General features: G+C 36.8%; 4 protein-coding genes across 6 annotated transcripts in view; 2 read left to right on the top strand and 2 right to left on the bottom strand.

The window, feature by feature from the left end:
* Positions 1–300: 300 nt before the first annotated feature.
* On the bottom strand, positions 301–6,753 carry nme5 (NME/NM23 family member 5). 2 transcript variants are annotated; one of them, XM_084133316.1, is made up of 5 exons: positions 6,225–6,753; positions 4,104–4,309; positions 3,657–3,757; positions 3,459–3,577; positions 301–701 (listed from the first exon to the last, which is right to left on the bottom strand). In XM_084133316.1, the coding sequence occupies exons 1-5, from the start codon at positions 6,366–6,368 to the stop codon at positions 618–620; spliced, it is 654 nt and encodes a 217-aa protein (XP_083989442.1). In that variant the 5' UTR covers positions 6,369–6,753; the 3' UTR covers positions 301–617. The 2 variants fall into 2 exon arrangements, with proteins under 2 accessions (XP_083989442.1, XP_083989443.1); XM_084133317.1 differs by having other exon boundaries at positions 301–983; positions 6,225–6,654.
* A 3-nt stretch (positions 6,754–6,756) lies between these two features.
* rack1 (receptor for activated C kinase 1) lies at positions 6,757–11,381 on the bottom strand. Its single transcript, XM_084133315.1, has 8 exons — positions 11,091–11,381; positions 10,657–10,828; positions 9,745–9,892; positions 8,603–8,698; positions 8,239–8,349; positions 7,890–8,030; positions 7,092–7,202; positions 6,757–6,861 (listed from the first exon to the last, which is right to left on the bottom strand). The coding sequence occupies exons 1-8, from the start codon at positions 11,197–11,199 to the stop codon at positions 6,796–6,798; spliced, it is 954 nt and encodes a 317-aa protein (XP_083989441.1). The 5' UTR covers positions 11,200–11,381; the 3' UTR covers positions 6,757–6,795.
* Positions 11,382–12,275: 894 nt separating this feature from the next.
* clk4a (CDC-like kinase 4a) lies at positions 12,276–19,351 on the top strand. Of its 2 annotated transcripts, XM_084133588.1 has the most exons (13): positions 12,276–12,430; positions 12,807–12,970; positions 13,884–14,130; positions 14,700–14,790; positions 15,103–15,169; positions 16,580–16,696; positions 16,804–16,970; positions 17,068–17,162; positions 17,707–17,836; positions 17,957–18,039; positions 18,149–18,228; positions 18,635–18,725; positions 18,874–19,351. In XM_084133588.1, exons 2-13 carry the CDS (start codon positions 12,807–12,809, stop codon positions 19,018–19,020), a joined length of 1,479 nt encoding a protein of 492 aa, XP_083989714.1. In that variant the 5' UTR covers positions 12,276–12,430; the 3' UTR covers positions 19,021–19,351. The 2 variants fall into 2 exon arrangements, with proteins under 2 accessions (XP_083989714.1, XP_083989715.1); XM_084133589.1 differs by lacking the exon at positions 14,700–14,790 and having other exon boundaries at positions 12,311–12,430.
* Positions 19,352–20,446: 1,095 nt separating this feature from the next.
* The window catches only part of col23a1a (collagen type XXIII alpha 1 chain a), a 130,334-nt gene continuing 126,546 nt past the window's right edge, over positions 20,447–24,234 (top strand). The window contains exons 1-2 of the mRNA XM_084132282.1: positions 20,447–20,856; positions 21,597–21,666. Coding sequence (XP_083988408.1) covers positions 20,581–20,856; positions 21,597–21,666 — 346 coding nt within the window. The 5' untranslated portion in view covers positions 20,447–20,580. The remainder of the gene's footprint in view (positions 20,857–21,596; positions 21,667–24,234) is intronic.

A 24,234-nucleotide genomic window follows, 5' to 3' on the forward strand; every position in this document is an offset into this window, starting at 1 on the left:
GGGGGAAGAAGTCTTTGTTCTTGTTTGGTTTATAAACATGTTGTTGACTACTTGTACTTAAAATGAGGTGTATATATATATATATATATATTTTAGAAACAATCTGCAAAGAAGATAATGCAAAACAGCCGTTTGTATTGGCTATGCTTAGTCAAAATAGTATTACGAAGAGGTTGCAGATACATTTACAATTGGCATTTGAATCATTAGCATGCTAACATTCATTTTGTTGTTGAGATCGTATAATTATATTTCAGTCTACAGAGTTATTCACATTAAACATTGATTGTGAGTTGAATGTTTGTTTATTGCCATCAGAAGGGTAAAAATGTATAAAATATCACGATTTATTGAGAGATGATGAATGTGTAAGAATAGGCCTACTGTTGTAATAATCGGTGACAAAAAGATACTGTAAATTTGCACTTTTATCTTACATTTAAATTAACCATGACATAAGCAAACATATATTTGATAGCACAGTAAATCAAGGGTTAAATAACATTGTTTATGAACAACATTTTATTTTATAAAGCAGTTTGAATGAAATGAGAAAAACATCCAAAATAGATCAAGACAGTAACTTGTTGGTAAATTCTTGTTGCTTGAAAAACAAATCAGGCTGCCTCCTTTACTACTGTTCCATCACATATTTTGGGCTTATTTGGGTTATTATCCATCAGCCAGTCAGCAAGCCATGTCTGTAAAGAAAAATAATACAGTACAAAAATAACTGAGTAAATAGCAAATAGATAAATCAGAAAATCCAGGACGCAGTTGTTCAAAAAGTTTAATCTGAATAAGAATGATTCATATTTGGAAATCCCACGTCTTGTTATCCAGGATCAGGTAATCCATTTTTTCTCAGGATCCGGTTTTATAAAGCAACATTAGATTGGATCACCTAGAATGGGACTACATATCACAATGCAGGCTTACCAGCTGTATAAAGAACAACAGATCCAACAGTCAGCATGGGATCACTTTAAGTGTTTTTATTTGAAGAGAGAAAACGGCACAATTAAACAAAACAAACAAATATACATGCAATAATCGATGCAATTGTTAGAACCTTCTTTTGACCATTTCATTATAATTAATATACAGCCATAAATGCCTGTTTTTGTTTGATATTGATAGCTGTTTGGGGGGTTAATTTTTTTAAAACTTTATAGTACTGAAAGTTTTAATTGATAGTCTACTCCTATATATCACTGTAACGGTTAAACAAATCAAATGTAAAATATAAAATCTATATACACTGCATGATGCAAATGTTTATTATGTATAGTTAATTATTGTTGTAACCATTTTATAGTGTTTGTTCCTGAAATCCATCCAGAATTCAACCATCATCTGGGATCAGGAAAGATTTTTTTGGATCAAAGGTATCCCAATCCTAAAAAGTTTAAGTAAACACATACTGATGGTTTGATTAAGATGAAAACCATGATTAGATTATGTGATCTAATCTGATTTCAGAATACTATTTTTCTTCTTTTGAACAACCCATTTTCAAGATCTGATCCAATCCGATAGCTGAAATCCAACTGAATTTCTTTTGAACAATTGGGCACAGGGTGACAAAAGGCATTACAGTTTTCAGGTGAAGAAATTATTCACCCAGAAATGTAAATTATGTCATTATTTATTTGTCCCTATGTAATTCCTAAGCTCTGACTTTTTCTTTTGGGAAAAAAAGCATATATTTTAAAGAATCTTTGGTTACACTGTGAATTTATAGTGAATTTATACATTTAAGTACAGAGTAGTAACAATTATTATAGTAGTAATTAAAAATAAAATAAAATATTTTTTTTAAAATAATTTATCTACTATAGGGTTAGGATGAGGCTTAATTTCATGTACAGTAATTATGCATCATTTATAGTTATTACTACAGTAACTACATGTAACTACATGTAACATCATTATAAACCAAACCCTCATAACCATATAGCGTATAGTGGCTCTCAACGGGGGCGTTCAGTGAACAATATTTTTGAAAGGGGGGCATTCAGGTGTTGACGAGTTTGCACCAAAGATCCAGGCAAGACAAGATTAAACATGCAATTACTTGCAAAATAATTGCCTACCACATTCTAAAATCTGCCAGTGTAATGCGACATGTAAGCTATGTATCGTTTCTTTTGCAACGACTCTATTATTTTTCCAGTCATACACCAGCGCTCAAGCACTGACTAGAATCCAGCGCTGACAAGAATCAGCATTCACGTGCTCAAAAATGTGTTTCACTCTGTCAACAATCCGGTGGTGGCTAGAATCACGCAGCGGAGGAATGGAAAGTTGACAAGCCATTAAAAAAGTATCGACTTAAGAACCACTTATATATTTTCAAATATTTTCAGTAAATCATGTTCCCATTCACTCCGGCGACAAATTTTTAATTAATTAATCTAAATTCTATTTATAGGGTAAAACCATATATATATTTTTTTATAGCCAAAAACTTTTCTTTGTTCACCAAGTAATTTACTGGTCAGGCATTGTTAACTCGCAAGACTGTAAGTAGAAAATGACAATTTGATGGAACATTTAAATATATTCTGTTAATAATACATAAAAAACATAACATTTTTTACATAAAAAATTAATAATACAATAATAATTGAATTGTTCATATGTGTTTATTCTTGTTAGAAGATTTTTTTTTACTGATTATGAACACGAATGATCATGACAAACCAAATTAATTGTAATTGTATTAATTATACCATTGATGAAAACAAGCTGATACCAAAGTATTTTAGGCCTACAATTCTAACATAATTTTTCATGAAAAATCATGATTGTATTTTTTTTTTTTCTCGAAAGTAAGGTTAATGTAAGCAGCTTCTCGCAATACTCTTCTAAATGCATAATAAAACCTAAGTGCAAACATTACCGCTTTAATGACCGTATAAGCCTACGGTCATTTTTACTGTCCAATGACAGCCCATCTTATATCTACTTTGAGTGGCATGAGAGAGAGTCGAAAAATTCATTTGTTGCCCCTACGAGTTTATAATAGCATATTTTAACAAGATTTTCAAATGGATAAAGAAAAAAAAACTTGCCAAAATGTTTTTAAATGTTGACTTTATTAAACTATGCTTTAAAAATGTGAATAAGCAGTCTCATATGTCTATTTATTTTTAATATAGGCCTACTATTTATTAAATTATTGTTCTATTTGATTTAACATTTTTTACATTTAACATGAATAATCAAACAATTAACATAAAACAAGAGGTAAGGGACCTTGATAATGGATAGGGGGCGCTGGCCCAAAAAAGGTTGAGAACCACTGCTAAAAAAAGTAGACAAAAAATAAAAAATAAGTACTAAAAAATCATTCTAAACCGATTTGGTAACACTATTTTACAGTGTCAAAATAACACAGTAAAATGAAGTTACGGAATAATTTTTTTAATACTTTTATGAAGAGATACACTTACAAAGGGGTCCAATGGCTTTTTCTTGCACAGCTCCGTCAGTCCAGTGAGAAGTGTTGGGCTAACATACCGGCTCAGGTAATCTTTGGCAGCATCTCCCATAGGAATGGGTTCAATCACAGCTGAAATAGAAATCAGATTTTTATTATGCTTTCAAATATTGTTCATTAAACTCATTTGTTCAGAGTTAGATTCACTCACAGTTGGGAAACATGAACCTGATCTCCTTCTCGGCCGCAGAGAAGGAATCACTGCCATGCACAGCATTGCGCAGGTCACACGTGCCCAGTCTAGCTCTCAGACTGATGGTGACATTCAGTGTTGATGCGCATTTCCCAGAAAGAGAGAGAGAGAGAGAAAAAATGGACTGTTACTTTGAAACATGACACATATGCATTTTGAATATAGAATTGTTGCAATGACAGAACTGAGATATGTGATTGATTTAGGCACTGCAATGAACATCAGCTTTGTAAATGATTAGCCTGAAGTGCATAAAATCCACAAAACTATCAATTTATTTGAACACAAAATGGTGCAACTGTGATAGTTGTCTCGACAGTACATGAGAATTTAGCTTCATAAGTCAGCCATTTTATTATTAAACCACCTGCATAGAGAGAAGATTTATTCAATGACATTCATTACCAGTCAGGATGTGTCTCTCTAGCCTTTATGCTGCTGACTGGTCCCATTATGGCTTTCCAGGTGGCAATAGCCTGGTGTCGGGCCAGTGCTAGAGCAACCACTGGTCCGGAGCTCATGAAGGCGGTCAGATGGGGAAAATACAGCTTCCCATAATGCTCAGCATAGAAATCACTGCATTGCTCTGGACTCAGTTGAAGCCGCCTTTTCTGTAAAATGAGAAACAAGAATGCAAATCTGGCTAAACTAAATCATTGGCCACAAAATGAGCTGTTAGTTAAAGGGTTAGCTCACCCAAAAATGAAAATTCTGTCAGTAATTACTCACCCTCATGTTTTTCCAACCCCGTAAGGCTTTCGTTAATCTTCGGAACACAAATTAAGATTTTTGATTAAATCTGAGGGCTCCTCCATAGGCTTCTATGTAATTGAAACTTGCCAGCCCAGAAAATTAATAAAGACAATGTTTAAAATAATCCAAGTGACTACAGTGCCTCAACCTTAAAGGGATATTTCACCGCTGGAAAGATGATTGTGTGTTTAAATTGGGTCATTTATGTAGTAGAAATGTGAAATTATTTTAGAAGTTGGTGCCTTCTAGACTGAGAAAAGCCAGAAAATGTATTTTTGGCTCATGTGGATGAAAGACAACAACTCCCAGAATGCACTAGCTTCGCTGCCCTACGAGGCCACTCCCAAGCCACGCCTACCGGTTACAGAGGGCAGTATCGGAAGAAATGATACAACTAGGCTACTAGTCGACTCAAAACTGAAAAGACGCCGTTTTATCGTGAGATCCCCCTATGGGCGGGTTGAAAACATGCAAAACTAGCTCCTCCTACTGGCTGTAGTCTCTCGCCTCTGGCCAAAAAAGCCTCCGATGGCGCAAAATGACGATTTTTGCATCATCGGATGTTTTTTTCCAGACACACAATACAGAAATATTTCGTCTCAGGGGGACATGAGGGAGGGGAAGCAGTCATTCGAAAATACTACCGGGTTTCTACTGATACAAAGCTTAATGCTAATCAGTGAAGTATCGGGCCTCTGAGTGAGTTCACGTAGTGAGCAAGGGCGTAGATTTGGTTTGAACATTGGGGGGGTTGAAGTTTGGGTCTGCATATTTTTCATGTGATCATGGTATAAATATTGGGGGGGTTGTAATGCATAGATTTAAATATCTCCCCCCCAACCCCCCCACAAACTACGCCCCTGGGTTGTAGGTCAGAACGTAGGCTCACTATTGAGACTCTGGTCACGCATGTGATGCAGGCCAATAGTGAGCCTAAGTTCTGACGTACAACCCAGAAGCGCTGCGCTATTACACTACGTGAACTCACTCAGAGGCCCACACAGAAGAAAATGAATAGTTGAATAAAGTCGTTATTTTTGTTTGTTTTTTTGCACACAAAAAGTATTCTAGTCACTTGATAAACTTGTGGTTGAGCCACTGTAGTCACTTGGACTATTTTAAACATTGTCTTTACTAAGTTTCTAAGCCGGCAAGTTTCGATTACATAGAAGCCTATGGAGGAGTGAGCCAGTTCTCAGATTTAATCAAAAATATCTGAATTTGTGTTCCGAAGCTTAACGAAATGTTTACGGGGTTGGAACAACATGAGGGTGGGTGATTAACTACTGACAGAATTTTCATTTTTGGGTGAACTAGGCCTAAGCCTTTAATAAAAGTGATAGTATAATTAATGCTGTTGCTTAAAGGTTCTGCTGTTGCTGTTCAAACCTGTGAGAGTTTATTTTTTTTGCTTAAGATATTTTAAAGAATTTTGGTAACCAAACAGTATATTTTGTTCCTACTATGGATGTCAACGGCTACAGTCAACTGTCTGGTTACCCATATCCTTCAGTGTCTTGTGTTCAGCAGAAGAAACTTATACAGGTTTGGAACAACATTGAGGGAGTAACGTTAATTACATCATTTTCATTTTGGGGTGAACTAAGTTATCAGTTTAAAACGAGTTACATGACTTCATCAGCCTCTACCCACGTGACTGTCTTGGGTTTGCAAAACAAATTTTGTGTTTGTGTCAATTAAGTTACCAGAAAATATCTTGTGCATCAAGTATTTAGTACAAATGTGCAGTGCCTTTCCACTTACGTAACTTACCTGCAGAATTGTAAATCCAGATTGAAGAATAATGTCCTCAATTTCGTCGGTTTTGTAGATGGCATCAGGTTTGATTAAAGCCAAAGTTCTCTCCACGAAGATACGAGGTTCTGGCATCGGTTTTTGAGGACTGTCGCTGTCCATGACTTCAAATCAGCTAACAGTTAACGTTAATGTTAGTTTGACAATGTTAATGGAATTTTTCACGGTTAAATTCGAAGTAGCTTTAATTGCCAGGGAGGCATTTCTCAAATTATAAAGTACAAAATAGTCTTAGTTACCAGAGTGCAAACACGTTTCTAACCTACAACATATAAAAATAGTTTATTTAATTCAGGCGTCTGTATCATGTCACGTCCTCTGAGAAGAGTCGGGTTTGTTGGCCTTGTTGCTAGGTTGCAAAAATTAAATCTACATGCAACAGTGCCATCTAGTGGCTGTACAAGCCTATTTCAGTGACTCGCATGGTTACATTTCAGTTCTTAGTTTATTGAAAGGCAGAGAAATTAAAGTAAACAAAGTCAATTATAGCTCTTTTTAAAACTTTTTATTCAGGCATTAGAAAAGGCTTCTATCTGGTTCCAATGGTCACCTGCCACACTCTGATCAGGTTGTCAGTGTAGCCAGCAAAGAGAGTCTGTGACGAGAAAAGAGAAAGAAATTATCAGGCACTCTTTTAGAAGCACTATTGGTTTAAAAGCATATTACTAATCCCCTCATATTTGCAGGACTGTCATCATAAGATTTCAGATGTTAAAGTGATTGGGAATAATCAATGGGGAAGCTGGTCCAGACAGAATTTACAGGCACCAAATCAGAGATTGATGAAGTGCAAGTCCAGAAACTCAAGGTTGCTGTGAAACCCACCTGTCCATCAGCAGACCAGGCCAGAGAAGTGCACTGAGGCGGCTCAGCCTTGCTGTTGGTGGTGATGATGTCCTGCCTCAGCTCATCAACAATGATCTTGCCCTCCAGATCCTGTTGAGACAATACAGTCAAGCTTTGCAACAGCAGAATGAAAGCGCCATTTCTGCTCGAGCCAGTAGTTCTCAGAAACAGCCTCTTTATCATCATAGAAATACAGAAGGCGTTTAGAGTTTCATCACTGAACCCTGTGCTCTGATACAAATGGTTACTTTTAGTCACCATGAAATCAAAACTGACAATTTGTTTTTGATGGAACATTGCAGAATTATTATAAATGATTTATCGGTGCATATTTTTTTAAAAAATGCACCTGCCCTCAATCTTTTAAAGTTGGCATGAAATCAAAATTGACACCATTTAGTTTGCTTCACTTGGAAATGCGTCATAACACTGAAGTCGGTTGCAACATTGCCGGTTCACACAGACTTTATTCAAAATAACTGCCCCTCACTCTTGCATCTCCTCTCTGAGGCATTTACTGGTGTGAGGGCAGGGCAACCTGTCACTCACATCGGATCCACCAATAGCAAACCACAACCATCCAATCAAGTCCCAACTAACACTTTCTTGTTCGAGAAGACGTCACAATGGAAAAGACTATCGCAAATTTAATTTCATGCCGACTTTAAAATATTCTGAAGATAAAGCCCTTTACATTCAAAGGAAGTTTATTTTAGGTATACAGTCCATTGTACATTATATAATATGAATGAGAAGTGTGTATTCACATAAACTCACCCAGATCTTGATGCTGGGTCCAGTGGCAGCACACAGCCAGTAGCGGTTGGGGCTGAAGCAAAGGGCGTTGATGGTGTCCCCACCATCCAGGGTGTAAAGGTGCTTGCCTTCATTCAGGTCCCATAGCATGGCCTGCCCATCCTGAAATATAAGGACAAATACAGTAAATACAGATTGAAAAGCTAACATATCTTCCTGATATCACAAATATTCTGTGTTCAGAAACAGCCTCTTGTCATCACATGAATTAAGATGGCGTTATGTAAGGTTTTCATCATCTTTAACACTCAACCCTCATGTCCAACCCATTAACTTCAGTAGTGATAACAGGAAAAAGTGAACAGATTACCTTTCCACCGGAGGCACACAGAGATCCATCAGGAGAAACGGTCACTGTGTTCAGGTATCCAGTGTGGCCAATGTGGTTGGTCTTCAGCTTGCAGTTAGCGAGATTCCAAACCTATAACAAACATGCATAAATCAAACTGGTTACATCAGCAAATATTAAGCTGATTCATGCAAGCTATCCGTGATTAAATTGTTCACTTGCATGTTAATGTTTACAATCCATTACCCATCATAATTGCAGGACTTGTCAACAGTGCCCAAGAGCTCAGACAATATTAATGTCGATTTCTTTAATCACAGGGTAAAGACATTACAAAAACACAGATCAACCATTCTAGTTTAAATTAAAATTCAACAGGTCTCACCTTGACCATTTTGTCCCACCCGCAGGACACAATAATGGGGTTGCTGCTATTGGGAGAGAAACGCACGCATGAAACCCACTCAGTGTGGCTGTCATCCTGTGGATGAAAGTCAAAATAAAGGGCCTCAGAACAGCACAAACTAATCTAAACATTTGGGTATTTGTAGTCAAATTTAAGACATTTTAAAGATCTTTAAGACCTGCACAAATAAAATGGTATGTCAACAGAACAAACCCATACAATCTCAAAATAAATCATGTATAAACAGGCTGGGGGTATCTGCATGCTTAACTCTTAAGACAGGCTCTCCTGATAATGTTCGGGGCTCAGACATTTCTTTAGCCAAGCATTCATAAAAAGCTTTTCATAAATGTGTACCATTTTATCTGATGAAACCGTACAATATACATGATCATCTTTAGCCTAAAATGCTATGAACAGCAGCTACGCCAATTCTTTTTCTATAGATTACAGATTACACCAGATCCAGCCTTTGTGATGTTTTCAGGCAATTGCGAAGGTTTCATATGCCGGGAATTTTGGATCAACACAAATTTTAAATATAGTATTTTATATTGTAATCATAACGAGCACAAGTTGTAATTGCTGCCTAACGTCACGTGTTGTTAGTTTAACTGAATACATGTTAACGAAGCACATAACATATTATAGCTGTATATTTACTGCTATTGGACATTAATCTGATACTCATCTCTGACTGATAACAGAATACTTCCTAAACCGTAACATTGAAAAGCGTTTTCTGTAAAGTGGCTTTGAAACAATGTATTGTGCCTTGCTTTATGTATACACATGTATTTAAAATTGTTTATGTACTAATATCAGTATATAGGATTTTGCTGATATGATGCGTTTAAAGAGGTTTTACTCAGGAATGTGCAGCATTCACATTCATTGAATTAAATCCACTTTTGCGGTTTAATAATCACATTCCTGGAGATTCCTGTTATTCTGTCCCCAAATTTAAGAGTTTTGTTATACCACTTAACATATTTAAGACTTATGACTTTAAATTAGATCCAAGCTAAATTAAAAGACATTAAGATTTTATTAGGGACCCACAGGAACCCTGATGATGTGCAAAACTCCCGGTTAACTACTCCGACCTTACAGATGTCTACCTGGATGGTGTACTTGCAGACTCCCAGGGTGTTCCACAGCTTGATGGTCTTGTCTCTGGATCCAGACACGATCTGACGGTTGTCAGCAGAGAAGGCCACGCTCAGAACATCCTTGGTGTGTCCAACAAAACGGCGGGTTGTAGTGCCACTAGGAGAGACGAAAGGACAAATTCAGATCACCTTGACATCAAGTAGTCAGTGTTGTGCACTACATATGTTTTTAACCTGACACTCCAGATAGATGATGGCTATGGGATATTGGTAGTACGTTTATAGTAAGTTTATTGCCATTACAGCTTCACAAGTTATTTCATAGCAGATACAAATTCAGCATTCAACAAAATACAAGAGATGAAAATATTATTAAAATCAACTTAGATAAGACTAATTTTGTACATAACTCAATTTAAATCTTCTGTGATAAAAAAGAAGTCACTTCGTGGTTTCATGAAGTTAAAAATTGGGCAGACTAAAAATATGTTTACGGTCAAGTTTGCGCCACAATATTGAGATTTTGGTGCTTCTTCGCCCTCCAATAAATACCCACGAGTTACATTCTGACCTTATGATTGTTTTAAATTGTGAAAATGTTTACAGAAACCACAAATTAAATTAAAAAGAATGATTTTGTGTGTGACTTTACTAATATTAATTTCTTAAAGTAAAAATAGGGTATTTAAACAAGACACTATATAGATGCCTTTTAAATATTAGGATTGGAGTTTCTCATTTGAGGATAATATTTGGGGTCCATTAAAAAAAACACATTCTTTGGGTCATAAGAGTTAAGTTCAGAAACAGCCTCTTTTATCATCACAGTGAGACAGACGGCGTTTGAGTTTCATCACCACTTCTAAACCAATGCATGATAGATTGAATGACTTCCCATGACAGTCCCTCCAAAATACTCACGTTGTCAGATCCCACAGGCGCAGGGTGCTGTCCCAGGAGCCGGACAGGGCGAACTGACCATCAGATGAGATGACAACATCACTCACGAAGTGGGAATGGCCCTTCAGAGCACGCTGGGGGATGCCATAGTTGGTCTCATCACGGGTCAGCTTCCACATGATGATGGTCTTGTCTGCAAGATGGACAACAGAAGATCATTCACCATATCTTTGACTTATAAGCTTTCATTTGTAGCAGATTTTTGACAACTGGTGGCATACAAAACACACCAACTTTCACTAATGCTGCATTATGAACCATTCCGGAACCATAAACTAGGGTTTAATAGTGCAAATAACGGTTTACACAGAACGGACTTATTACTCTGGATAATTTGAAAGGGCTCATGTATTCGGATACTCATTTGGCTCAAGCGCGGCTCTGTGGACACTTACCCCGGGACGCGGACAGAATCATGTCGGGAAATTGGGGTGTTGTGGCGATTTGGGTGACCCATCCACTGTGACCCTTAAGGGTACCCCTTACCGTCATCTGCTCGGTCATTTTGGCGCAGGATAGAATCACCTATAAAGGTGGATGGCGTTGGATTTTGTCGGAGGGCCAAATCCTCCCTATCTCTCGCAGTGTGGCAAGAGGAAAAGGACGCGGCACACCGGAAGCAAAACTCTTGAGGGTGAAGCGTCTTCTTCAGGTCGCGTTCACGCATGTGAGAACAGCTTACTGCCATCTAGTGTGTGGATTACGGAGCACTTTAAACAACAATCGAGGCTGTCATATTTTAATAAATGTTAATAAAGTTCCCAAATCGTACGTAATAATTAAATAATTGCAATGTTTATGGTGAATAAGGGGCAAGTTGCTAAAATGGTGTATGCAGAGAGGCCCTAATGGTAATTTATTTATATATATATATATATATATATATATATATATATATATATATATATATATATATATATATATGCATATTAAAGTGAACAAATGGTAACTAGTTAAATTTTGCAAACAGTACAATAAAAATGCATTGCATGCTCTTTACTATGAGCCTTTTTTGCTCATATATATATATATATATATATATATATATATATATATATATATATATATATATGTATATAAACACCCACAATGTTGCTTAAACTAACTATACTTAAAAAAATAATAGTAGCATACTTGAAATTTTAATATGATATGAACCAAAAATAAAATATATATTTGGTTTGGAGCCAGGCCGTTTAATTTCTGTCCCTAATAATTTTAAGGATTGTATATATGCGTTACATTAATATTGACCAGTGGTGCATCATTACAAGTTACTACATCAAGCTTTTTAGCTAACTTATAGGCCTATTATAAAATATGAATTTATTTATAATAGAGGTAGAAAATAGATGGAAGAAAACACTAGGAACAAAGTAATTCTCTAAATCAATTAAAAAAGAAAGAAATTACATTGAAAGAAAATAGGCCTGTATTGGTCAAACAAATAATATAATTTCATATGTTGATGAATTTGCGTTATTTGTATGGCACAACATCCCGTGAAATGTTTATATTAGATTTTTCTCTTTCACTTGTTTCTCGCGCGCCCCTCACTACACGCACGCGCGCGCGCTCTCGATCCGATGTTGATGTAACGGAGCAGTTCTCGAACATTCCAGCTCGACGGACGCCATTTTGAACCTACAAACGACATCAGAGAAGACAGAGGAAGAACAAATTCGCCTTTTGTCGACGCAGGACTGCAATTATTTAGGTGACTTTCTTAAGCCAGGTAAGTTAAAGGATGATATTCATTATTTGATCGTTATTTCGCTCACACGATGTAGTTATTTCTTTAGAATAGATATGTTTTATGATAGCGATTAAGTTAACGTTACTGACTCACTGACTGTGCGTGTTTTGTTCGTCGCAAGTGTGCAGTGAGTATCACAAAATACGTTTTATTGCGGTTTTAATCACTATTGTTTGTATTGTCTTACAATTTTTAGACTCCTTTACGGAAATAATTTGCTTTAGGCAAAGACTTGGCTGACACGAGGTGTTTAGAACAAAGAATTTATAGGGCCACTGTTTCTGTGAATCGCGGCCTATTTGGCACGGAAATACAATATGTAACGTTATTGAATGTATTTTGTTTGTTTTATCAGATGAGACAATCGCAGAGAATGCGCTCTCCCTGGCTGAGAGAGGCGAGTCTGGAGGAGAGAATGGAGAACAGAAAAAGACGCAGACGAGACTCGCACAGCAGCGAGAGAGAGAATAAATACAGAAAAAATCACCATGTTCATCACCACCACAAGAGCAGCGAAGGGTGAGAATCAGGAACCTCAACAGAACAGACTCTCTGCATACTCAGTATTTATTTTAAACTGTTTTCAATCAACAAATGGTATGGGAACATCTTATACCAATATTTAATGTCTAAACCATTACCAGGAAGTTACTAATTTAAGGGGCGTCTGGTCTTTGGCCAGGGCCCATTGAGTCTTCTGTGGACATATCTTGGCAGTGTGTAATACTGGTTTGACAGGTTTGCTGTTTTCTTGGAAGCTTCCTGGAAAACATTTAATGACATGACCTCAAGGTGGCAGTACCATCAGTTCAGACATGATTTTCAGTGTCTCTGTTTTAGAAATAAGTTAATTACTTAGATCCATCATTTATTTTGGCTTTACAGAGAACGTTTGAAATTTGCCTTGATTGTCAACAAATCAGGGCCTCAACATTAGGGATATCTTCCATCAAATATTTCCACAACCACCACCACAAAAAAAAGATACCTTTAGGTGTAGCAATGTATTTGTATATGTGCTAAAAAGTTTTTATTTTTCACTATTATTATTATTTTTTTAATTTGTTTAACATTTTCTTTACACAATTATATTGAATTCATGAAGATACTTTGGCTAGAAAACAATAGCCATGTTGACTCTAATAGTGCTGTCAAATCGATATATCAAATAGATCAAATATATATATATATATATATATATATATATATATATATATATATATATATATATATATATATATATATATATATATATATACAGTATGTGTGTGTGTGTGTGTGAGAGAGTCATATACACACACGCACATCATATATTTACAAACTTTAACCGAATCACGATTAATTGATTTGATAGCACTACTTTATAATCTTCAGCGCAATGTGAATCAGCCAGTACTCATTGAATTGTGTTGTATTAACTTAATATTAATAGGCATTACCTTGAGACAAGGAGCTCAAATGAAAGACTGGAAACTAAAGAAAAGCGAGCTGGATTCAGAGACCACGAGGACGACAGCCGTGCTGCCTGTAAAGACAAGGAGAGAGAACGAGATCGAGACCGATCCAGGTGCCGTGAGAGAGACCGAGACTGGCACCATTACAGCAAATCCTCCGGGAACAGCAGGCGGAGCAGCCGGCACAGACACCGGCACCGTCGCTCGCACCATCACTCTGACTCGGTATGACCACTGTCTGTCTCCCATTGCCGTGGCAACTGTCTGCTTTCTGTGCTTTTCTTTCTTGTTATATGGATTGTGGGAGTTCCTCATTTCCAATATTGTCTGAAGGAATGACAGGATGAATGTTGGTTGAAATTATTACGCTAATATTATGACATATAATAAGATTGAATGGGTTCTTACTCAAGATGTAATGTTAGTTTGAAATCCACAGCACATAAATTGTTTTTAAGGCACACCTCATTCATGAAGGAGGAATAAAACTCTCAAATGTTTTTCAATGATAAATTGTTGTAATTGTCTACTTAATGGTCTGAGAAAGTATCTCATCTGAAAATATGTTGCCATTGTTTTTCTTCTGTAACACACACGATGTGGTGGGCCCTGTGTGTATCTCGCGGGCTGAATTTACGTTGGCTGCTCCCTGTGGCCGGGCCTGGCTGCTGCGGGTATCTGAATGGGCCGAATCACTTCCCCCCCCACTCGTGAATGAATGAATGGCGCGTTCTGGTCCCCCTCGATTCTCATGGGTTAATGGTGGTGATGATGATGGTGTTCCGAAACCCCAGAGGAGCCATCGCAGGAAAAGATCCAGGAGTATTGAGGATGATGAGGAAGGGCACCTGATCTATCACAGTGGAGACATGCTGAGAGCAAGATGTATAGAATACACACTTTTCTGTATCTCTTCTGTATCTTTTCATTTCTTTTTCACTGCTTATTTTCTGTTTTGGGGTCAGTCTAATTTTACAAGCTAATTTTGGGGTCCTGATAAATGCAGTTGTGACAGAACAATTAGACTTATACAGATGTGTGTATCACCAGTCTAGTATTGTCTTATGTTCGTGGATTATTTATGCATTGCTTTTCTAATTTGAGTGTTCCAAAACGCAGCGAAATCTTTTGAAAGAGTTTGATTGTGTTGTCTTTTTTTTTTTAAATGTTTCTAACCATCTTTCTTTAAACCCGTAGATGAGATTGTGTGCACACTCGGAGAGGGAGCCTTTGGCAAAGTGGTGGAGTGCATTGATCATGAAAAGTAAGCTATTTTTTCTTCTCTGTATTGTGACGTACATGTGACGCATGTAAAAACAAACTATTAAAATAACCCTACTGTAGGTAAAAATCACATCTTTATTTTCTAAAACTCATGTAGGTTTTTAAGGTTCTTTTATAGTATTTTAATTTGTTCCTCACCATTAAAAGAACCAAGGAACCTGGCATGTACATTTGCTGGTGTTTTAACGCCTTCCGAGTGAAACGGATTATTGAAATGGGGAAAAATATATGACGAGACCTGAAGGACAGACACGTGTGTCTCTCTCTCTCTCTCTCTCTCTCGCTCTCGCTCTCTCTTTAGGCTTGTTAAGTGCAAATCCACAGAGCCTCTGTACAAATCAACATGATAAACAGTCTTGTTATCATTATTTATTTAACATTCAATACACATGCACAAAGTGGAAAACAAGAAGGGCATAGCCTTATGTATCGCGGTTGCATGCATTAGTACTGTAACTGTTATTTAGTGTTATATTATTGTAGTTGGGTGAGGTGGCTTAGGTTTTATTGTGAATTTTATGTAAATTTGTTGTTTTGTATTTACTTATATATTTTAGTATACTTTAAACTTTTAATATATTGTTCAAGTTATTGAAAAAATGTTTTTCAATAAAAAAGCCGTTCCATCAATGTTTTGTGGCTCTTTTTTTAAAGTAACAGTTTAGGCACCGGTACTGTTTTAAAAGTATCGATTTGGCCCTGTTATCGTAAAAAAAGAAAAAAAAGAAAGATAGCTAAGGTTGGGAATTCTATCCATTTGTTGTTGATTGGATTGAGGCAGATCTGCATGCGAGCTTGCAGTTGATTGCAAAGACCCGTTCACACCTATAACGATAACTGAATTAGCGTTCACATCAGCAGGCGATATTGTTGTGTTTATTCTAAGCACGCTGCAGTTTTGTCGTCTTCTGCTATAAATGCTCGAGCTCTTTAAAGCGTGGTGGTTTCTGATTGGCTGTCATTGTTTTTATTGTTCATCAGCTGGAAAGAAAACATTCTGAAAGCGATTCCAACGATATTGTTTCTCTTTGCCATTATAGTTGTGGTTTGGACTCTGCTATTCTTCTATATTTAGAACTAAATCTTTATTATCATCTTTGGTGTGAACCTTGGGTTTTAAGCGTACTCACTGATTGAGAAGTCTGGCACAGAATTTCACTGGCAGATCAAGTTATGACATTTTGATTAAGAATTACAAGGACAGAAATTAAACATATGCATGGATAAATTGTTTACAATAAGATCAACAAAATCAGGTGAATTTTCATTTTATGCCAACTTTAAATGTTAAGGGTTTCTTGAGAAATGCTTTGATTTACTTACCAGTAATAAGTGATTGCACTTCTGTGGTTTCATGTGTTAATGATATAACTGTATATTGCTATTGCAGGGGAGGAGCTCGCATCGCGCTGAAGATCATTAAAAACATTGATCGCTATCGTGATGCAGCCATGTCTGAGGTTGAGGTGCTGGAGCAGATTAACTCACTTGACTGTGACAGACGATAGTAAGTGCCTGTGAAAGCATATATAAAGGAGATCTCCAGTAATTTACACCTCTGTGATGCATGGCTGCAAAATCACTATTTCACATCCACTTTTTTCCTTTCTCTAGCGCTTGTGTGCGGATGTATGACTGGTTTGATCACCACGGGCATGTCTGCATTGCCTTTGAGCTGCTGGGCTTGAGCACGTATGATTTTTTGAAGGAAAATAGCTTTCAGCCCTTCTCTATCAACCACATCAGGCACATGGCCTACCAGATCATCAGAGCAGTCAGATGTGAGTCAAGGATCTCTTTTAATTTAATATTTTTCTGTGTGTTCTGGATGAAACACTGATTTAATATTTTGCTTTTCTTTGCTTCTTTGTGTTTCAGTTCTTCATAAGCATAAGCTGACACACACTGACCTGAAACCAGAGAACATCCTCTTTGTTAATTCAGAGTATGACATCAAGTACAACTCAAAAATGGTAAGGAGAGGCACTGATCCCATTCAGACCAGTGTTATTTTAGTAGTAGTAGTATATACTATTGTAGTTTTTATAAATATTTCAATTTATTAATTTTAATTAATACTAATTAATTTTAGTTTTAGTAATATACCCACGTTTTCACAGATAAGGCTTAAGCCTAGTCTCAGACTAAAATGCATGTTTGAGCTGTCTTGACTGAAATCAACTTTCACTGGTATATCTTAAAATATCAGTGCCATTGTTTTGTCTCAAGATGCACACCAGTAATGGTTTTTATCTACGGTACAATAATAAATGCTAATTAAATGTCCTTATTGAACTAAAGCCTAATCCTGGCTTAATCTAAGCCCTGTCTGGGAAAGCAGGTTGTCTTCTTTCGGTTTAGTTTGTCATTATATTATTACAACTTAAATTAAAATGTAATCAATTGGGTTTTTTCAATTTCCTAAAACATTTGAAATGGTTTTAGTTTAAAAATGACTACTAATTCATGCTCTGCCACTATTTATTGTGCATTAACTAATGTTGTTTTGAATTGCAGAAGAGGGATGAGAGAACTCTGAAGAATCCTGATGTAAAAGTAGTTGATTTCGGGAATGCAACATACGAACACGAGCATCATACATCTGTGGTGTCCACACGACATTACCGAGCTCCAGAGGTTATTCTGGGTAAGCACTTATGGATGCATTGTTTTTATTCATACATTTTTCAGACACATTGAATGGCACACTTGCTGTGATTTGCATGTATTGTGAGTTCTAACAGAGATCTCCGTCTGTTTCATACAGATCTGGGCTGGAGCCATTCCTGTGACGTGTGGAGTGTGGGATGCATTCTTATTGAGTATTATCTGGGATCGACTCTGTTTCAGGTCAGTGTCACTTGAGTTTCAAATAGTTACATGATGCTAATTTTGGGTGCATGTGACTTGTTGATTCAGCACTTATTTAGTAGATTGTATTTTTTTTTTTTTTTTTTAGACGCATGACAGTAAAGAGCATCTGGCCATGATGGAGCGAGTGCTGGGCCCCATACCTACCCACATGCTGCAAAAAACAAGGTAATGTTTCAGTGAAGTATTTAATTGCTGTGTTTTTGCAGGGTTTCTGGAAATATCTGGATTTTTTTTAAAACTCTGAATTCACATGTATCTAGTTATTCTCTGTAATGTAACAAGCAATGTTATTTTGTCAACTAGAATTAGCTCTTAATGAGTGAAATCAAATTACTGAAAAAATCCTTTCTCAGTTATCACAGATACCTGAAAAGTCATAAGTAAAAGTAGACAAAAAAGACAAAAGGAGTTGGAATCTTGTTTGGTATCTGAAAAGCTATTCCTTAATTATTTTAATTATCCTTCGTTTGATTTGTCTGAAGGTTTTTATTGTTTGAACTTGCCTTTTATTAGTTTTGATACCACATGCTGCTTTTGTTGTATCAAAATGGCAATTTTTCTCATTATGCAGAAAGACCAGGTATGTTCGTCATGATAAACTGGACTGGGAGATTCACAGCTCCATGGGACATTACGTCAGGAAGCAGTGCAAGCCCCTGAGAGTGAGTTTATCATTTAAGTTTTTTATTTTATCAAATTCGTTTTTTTTGGTTAGTTTAAGTTTTGTATTTGCTTTAAGCCATTAATGCACGTAGAAACAAACAACTTTTGTATTGCTTCTGACTTTTTATTAATTATTGTTTCTTGCAGCAATACTTGGTCTCCAGTAGCTCTGAGCACAAGCAGCTTTTTGATCTCATACAGAGGATGCTTGAATATGATGTCACAAAGAGGATTACCTTGGATGAAGCCATCAAACACCCTTTTTTCGACTGTATCAAGAAGAACAAGAAATAATGGATTTTTTAGTTTTTTTGCTGTAGTTCCTCTCTGAGAGAGGCCAATTCAGTTGACTGTATCAGTCCTCTGTATAGATCATACACTGCTCTCTTCTCATTGTTCATGTTTATTCTGTGACCTCTTGCTCTTGAGTTCCACACTGATTTGTAACTGCATCACATGATTGAGGATAATGTATAACTGTAAAGCGGCTGGGGTTTAGGGTATTAGGTGTGTAGTATGATTGTCAGATTTGTTAGCATTATTGATATGAACCTAGTGATATTTGTAAATGTCTTTTCAGTTTTGTTTTACTTGATTTTTAAATAAAAGCAGTTCCTGATCTGAATCATTTGTCTCATGGTGGTGTAATGTTTTCATGCGGTCAATGGGTGGCGGTAGATCGCAACTCTAAACCTTCAAATTTCAAGTTGTACTTTTGAGTCTTGGCATTTATGGGCCTGTGATTTAGAGAAGTAATGGGCAAAGGAACATTCGGTAGATCTGACCCACCTTAGGACAGTCAAAACATGGTCTGAGTAGTTTTAGTTATTTTTATTATATATATGTGACCCTGGATCACAAAACCAGTCATAAGTAGCACGGGTCAAAATGATAGATTTTTCTTTTATGCCAAAAATTATTTTTACTTATTAGGATATTAAGTAAAGATCATGTTCCATTAAGATATTTTGTAAATTTCCTACCATAAATATATAAAACATGTATTTTTGTGTGTGAATGCAGCACAATCGCGAACATAAATGGACAACTTTAAAGACGATTTTCTCAATGTTTAGATTTTTTTTGCACCCTCAGATTCAAGATTTTCAAATAGTTGTATCTCGGCCAAATATTGCCCTATCATAACAAACCACACATCAATTGAAATATTATTTATTCAGCTTTCATGTAGCCTAAATCTCAATTTAAAAAAATTGACCCATGTGACTGGTTTTGTCGTCCAGGGACACACACACAAATATAAATACTTACATACATATACACACATTGGATTTAAAACATTTTACTATGCACAGAAGTTGCAGAAATAAGGAGGAAACCACTTTTTTTTATAGTCATCGGAAGAAAACATTGACAAAACACATTTTCACAATGATCGATTATAGATTAATTTTACGTAAGCTATCACAAATAAATATCATAAAAAAAGTTTAATAAAGTTTGAATAACTACTAGATAGAATAACCTCAACGGAATACCCGAAAAATGTATTTTAAAAAGTATCTTCTCGAAATATTATTTTATTCTTGTAATATACAGCTGCTTCTGGACGCTCTCTGGTTATTCCAGCACCTTGTTTCACGCTCGGTACACACACACACACACCACGCTGAATGTCAGGGGTTTGCATGTGCTCAATACCTAATGAGCACCCTACCTAGATAGCACTCTTATGCGTCACAGACATTTTACTAGTTTTGAAACACAGCCATGCTGTTCAAAGCCCCGTGTTCTGTCCAGCGCTGCTCAGTCTGACAGCCACATCTCATCGATCAAGAGCTGATCGATACTTGAGTGATCTAACTATCGGAATTTAATCGGAGACTTTACAAAATGGATACATCATCTGCGGAAAGAAATACAGAAAGCAAACAGAATGCTACGAAACCGCTTTATCTGCGCTATTTAGTGTCTTTTCCTACCATAGTGTGTTTAGTGATATCGCTGAGTTCAATAGCGGTGTGTTTTCTCATGACTTTTAAAACGCATCAGATGGAGAGCAGGCTGCGCGCGCTGGAGATAAAGATGAGTGACATCTGTCAAGAATCATCTGTGGACGTCTCTGTTTCACAGGAACTGCGGGAATCTATTGAAACACTCTTACAAGAGGCAAGCATTTTATCCTTTATAAAAGAACGCTGAAACATCATCCAAAATGTTTCTTTTACTGTTTCACATGTTTCTGTAGCATGTTGATTTTGTCCAATTTAATTTAAATCACAGCTAGATAGGCTATAGCTAATTAGTCGAAGTTATTATTAGTTATTTTTAATAGGCTACTCTTCAGTTTGTCAGTTTTTCTATCTATCTATCTATCTATCTATCTATCTATCTATCTATCTATCTATCTATCTATCTGTCTATCTATCTATCTATCTATCTATCTATCTATCTATCTGCACGTGCTGCAACGTGCGTTTATGTGGTTAAAACAATGTTTATTTTAATGGCAAATTATTAGTAAATATTATAAATAGGCTATATTCTGCTATATTCTTTTATTCTGCTCTTTCATGTTTCTTGTGTCATTTATGTTGATTTAATTTGTTCCGATTAAATCACAACTTATAATAATTCATTATTAAAAATAAAGTCATAATATTCCTATTAACAAGCAATGCTATTGAAACCTGTTTAACTTGGCAAATTAACACATTTTTCACAAGTTTTTAATACTATTATAATTTTTAATTAATTAAGCTAATTTAATTTGCAAAAACCAACGTGTAGGACCACTGACACTGAAAGGGTCTTTTCAATATTCAGATTACCGCTCAATCAATATGGAATTTATTAATGATCGATTCTTAAGATGTTACTCAAAATTTCCTCCATGTTGTGTTTGACAGAGACTGAATGAAGCAATGCCGAAATTGCGTGTGGCGAGAGACGTGACACAAGACTGCAACTGTCCTCCAGGTACGTCCATCAATCTGTCCTGACAGTCTTGTTCACAGGAACACGGGAACATCACTCTGGGATGAAACCTGATAGAAATTGTGCTAAATTTATCAATGGCTTGTTCAATGATTGAAAAGCTGTGATGTGGATGAAAGGAGGGTAGATCGGTTGTAGATGGAAAGATTGGATTACTGAAACAATCGTGCAGGTTTCGGTAACTTTGAGATTTGTATATCAGATTTAGCATTTAGCAACCAAAGCGTTTTGTACAGTGATTCTAAACTATAAAGACTTCCTACACTCTTAAAATAAAGGTTATTTATTGGCATTCCATGAAGAACCTTTAGCATGCAACCTTTACATTGATCAAAAGGTTCTTTAGACTTTTAAAATGTCCTTTAAACTAAGAAAACATGGTTCTTTTCAAATGAATATTTCAAGTAATAAATGGAGATTAAAATTAATAAATTATTTAAAATAGCATAACAAAGTAGGTGTTATGCTATTTTAAAGGTTCCTTATTTTGTTCTGGAGGTCTCACAACAGGTTTACACACATCTAAGGTAAAAAAAACACTTTCATTTTCTCATAAAATACACTACGCATCATCTCATTTCTCAAAGAGTCTGAAAACGGTTCGTTGGAAGATTCAGTCTCTCTAAACCCCTCCTTTCTGAGAGCCTACTCTGCTCTGATTGGTCAGATGGCCCAGTCTGTTGTGATTGGTCTACTCTGCTCTGATTGGTCAGACGGCCCAGTCTGTTGTGATTATCTACTCTGCTCTGATAGGTCAGATGGCCCAGTCTGTTGTGATTGGTCTACTCTGCTATGATTGGTCAGACGGCCCAGTCTGTTGTGATTGGTCTACTCTGCTCTGATAGGTCAGATGGCCCAGTCTGTTGTGATTGGTCTACTTTGCTCTGATTGGTCAGACAGCCCTGTCTGTTGTGATTGGTCTACTCTGCTATGATTGGTCAGACGGCCCAGTCTGTTGTGATTGGTCTACTCTGCTCTGATTGGTCAGACAGCCCAGTCTGTTGTGATTGGTCTACTCTGCTATGATTGGTCAGATGGCCCAGTCTGTTGTGATTGGTCTACTCTGCTCTGATTGGTCAGACGGCCCAGTCTGTTGTGATTGGTCTACTCTGCTCTGATAGGTCAGATGGCCCAGTCTGTTGTGATTGGTCTACTTTGCTCTGATTGGTCAGACAGCCCAGTCTGTTGTGATTGGTCTACTCTGCTCTGATTGGTTAGATGGCCCAGTCTGTTGAGATGCTACTCTGCTGTGATAGGTCAGCTGGCCCAGTCTGTTGTGATTGGTCTACTCTGCTCTGATTGGTCAGATGGCCCAGTCTGTTGAGATTATCTACTCTGCTCTGATAGGTCAGCTGGCCCAGTCTGTTGTGATTGGTCTACTCTGCTCTGATTGGTCAGATGGCCCAGTCTGTTGTGATTGGTCTACTCTGCTCTGATTGGTCAGACAGCCCAGTCTGTTGTGATTGGTCTACTCTGCTCTGATTGGTCAGATGGCCCAGTCTGTTGTGATTGGTCTACTCTGCTCTGATTGGTCAGACGGCCCAGTCTGTTGTGATTGGTCTACTCTACTCTGATAGGTCAGATGGCCCAGTCTGTTGTGATTGGTCTACTTTGCTCTGATTGGTCAGATGGCCCAGTCTGTTGAGATTATCTACTCTGCTGTGATAGGTCAGCTGGCCCAGTCTGTTGTGATTGGTCTACTCTGCTCTGATTGGTCAGATGGCCCAGTCTGTTGAGATTATCTACTCTGCTCTGTTGTGATTGGTCTACTGCTTACAGCCTGTTAGAAACGAAACGCCATATCTGAATTTCATCACAATGGCATCGCTGTTTCTGTATCAATTCCAGCGTGAGTCCTCATCCTTTGCATGCAAAGTGGAAAACACCGCAACTCAGAAAACAGCTTCTTCTCGACATGGCAAAAACACGATCCAAACTCTTCCAGTCTACAGTGTTTGAGTGTCAAAGTAGGCGTTGTTCGCAGGCAGCCAATGAAGACCACAGGCTGGCATTATGCAAATTAGTTATTGTTTATAGGTATGTAACAGGAAGTGGAACTGGAATTTTAATGCATTTGTAGTGTGATTTGATCTTTAAAAATGTGCAGACCTTTTTTACATTCACAAACAGCTATATTACACACTGCATTAAAATGTAATGGGGCACTTTAATAATATGTTAAGAAGTCATAGAGTCCTATAGTTTTTTATTAGGGGCCTGTATTTTATGATATTGTTGATTGTACATTATATCTTACGTAGCATGGAGTCAGGACGTCAAACCAGCCGTAAAATTTGAATGCATTTGGCATACATGCAGTGTTTTCACTTAAGGCAGTTACAAATAGTCACCATGATTATAGATCAGAGCATTTTATACAGCTATGTGCATTTCTAATTGTGATTTTAAATACAGAGCTGTTGTGTATTGATGAATTGGAGGTTGCGGTGAGTTTTTTTTGGGTTCCTCTGTCACAAAATGAGGTTGTTAAACATGGGGTTGGTGGTAACTCGAGTTTGGGTGCATTGAGAAACCTTGAGGAATTGCTGT

The sequence above is a fragment of the Abramis brama genome (genome assembly GCF_963993115.1).
Source record: "Abramis brama genome assembly, chromosome: 13".
NCBI lineage: Eukaryota > Metazoa > Chordata > Actinopteri > Cypriniformes > Leuciscidae > Abramis > Abramis brama.

Bases quoted from the DNA above. Each gene is read 5' to 3' on its own strand.
- nme5 (XM_084133316.1), bottom strand. From the start codon at position 6,368: ATGGACAGCGACAGTCCTCAAAAACCGATGCCAGAACCTCGTATCTTC. The intron at 4,310-6,224 runs GTAAGTTACGTA...CTCATTTTACAG, and splicing joins CTGGATTTACAATTCTGCAG to AAAAGGCGGCTTCAACTGAG. The intron at 702-3,458 runs GTAAGTGTATCT...TTTTCTTTACAG, and splicing joins AAAAGCCATTGGACCCCTTT to ACATGGCTTGCTGACTGGCT.
- rack1 (XM_084133315.1), bottom strand. From the start codon at position 11,199: ATGACCGAGCAGATGACGGTAAGGGGTACCCTTAAGGGTCACAGTGGA. The intron at 8,699-9,744 runs GTAGACATCTGT...TTTCATCCACAG, and splicing joins TCTGCAAGTACACCATCCAG to GATGACAGCCACACTGAGTG. The intron at 8,350-8,602 runs GTGAGACCTGTT...TGTTTGTTATAG, and splicing joins GGTGGGACAAAATGGTCAAG to GTTTGGAATCTCGCTAACTG.
- clk4a (XM_084133588.1), top strand. From the start codon at position 12,807: ATGAGACAATCGCAGAGAATGCGCTCTCCCTGGCTGAGAGAGGCGAGT. The intron at 14,791-15,102 runs GTATAGAATACA...TTAAACCCGTAG, and splicing joins AGACATGCTGAGAGCAAGAT to ATGAGATTGTGTGCACACTC. The intron at 16,971-17,067 runs GTGAGTCAAGGA...TTTGTGTTTCAG, and splicing joins GATCATCAGAGCAGTCAGAT to TTCTTCATAAGCATAAGCTG.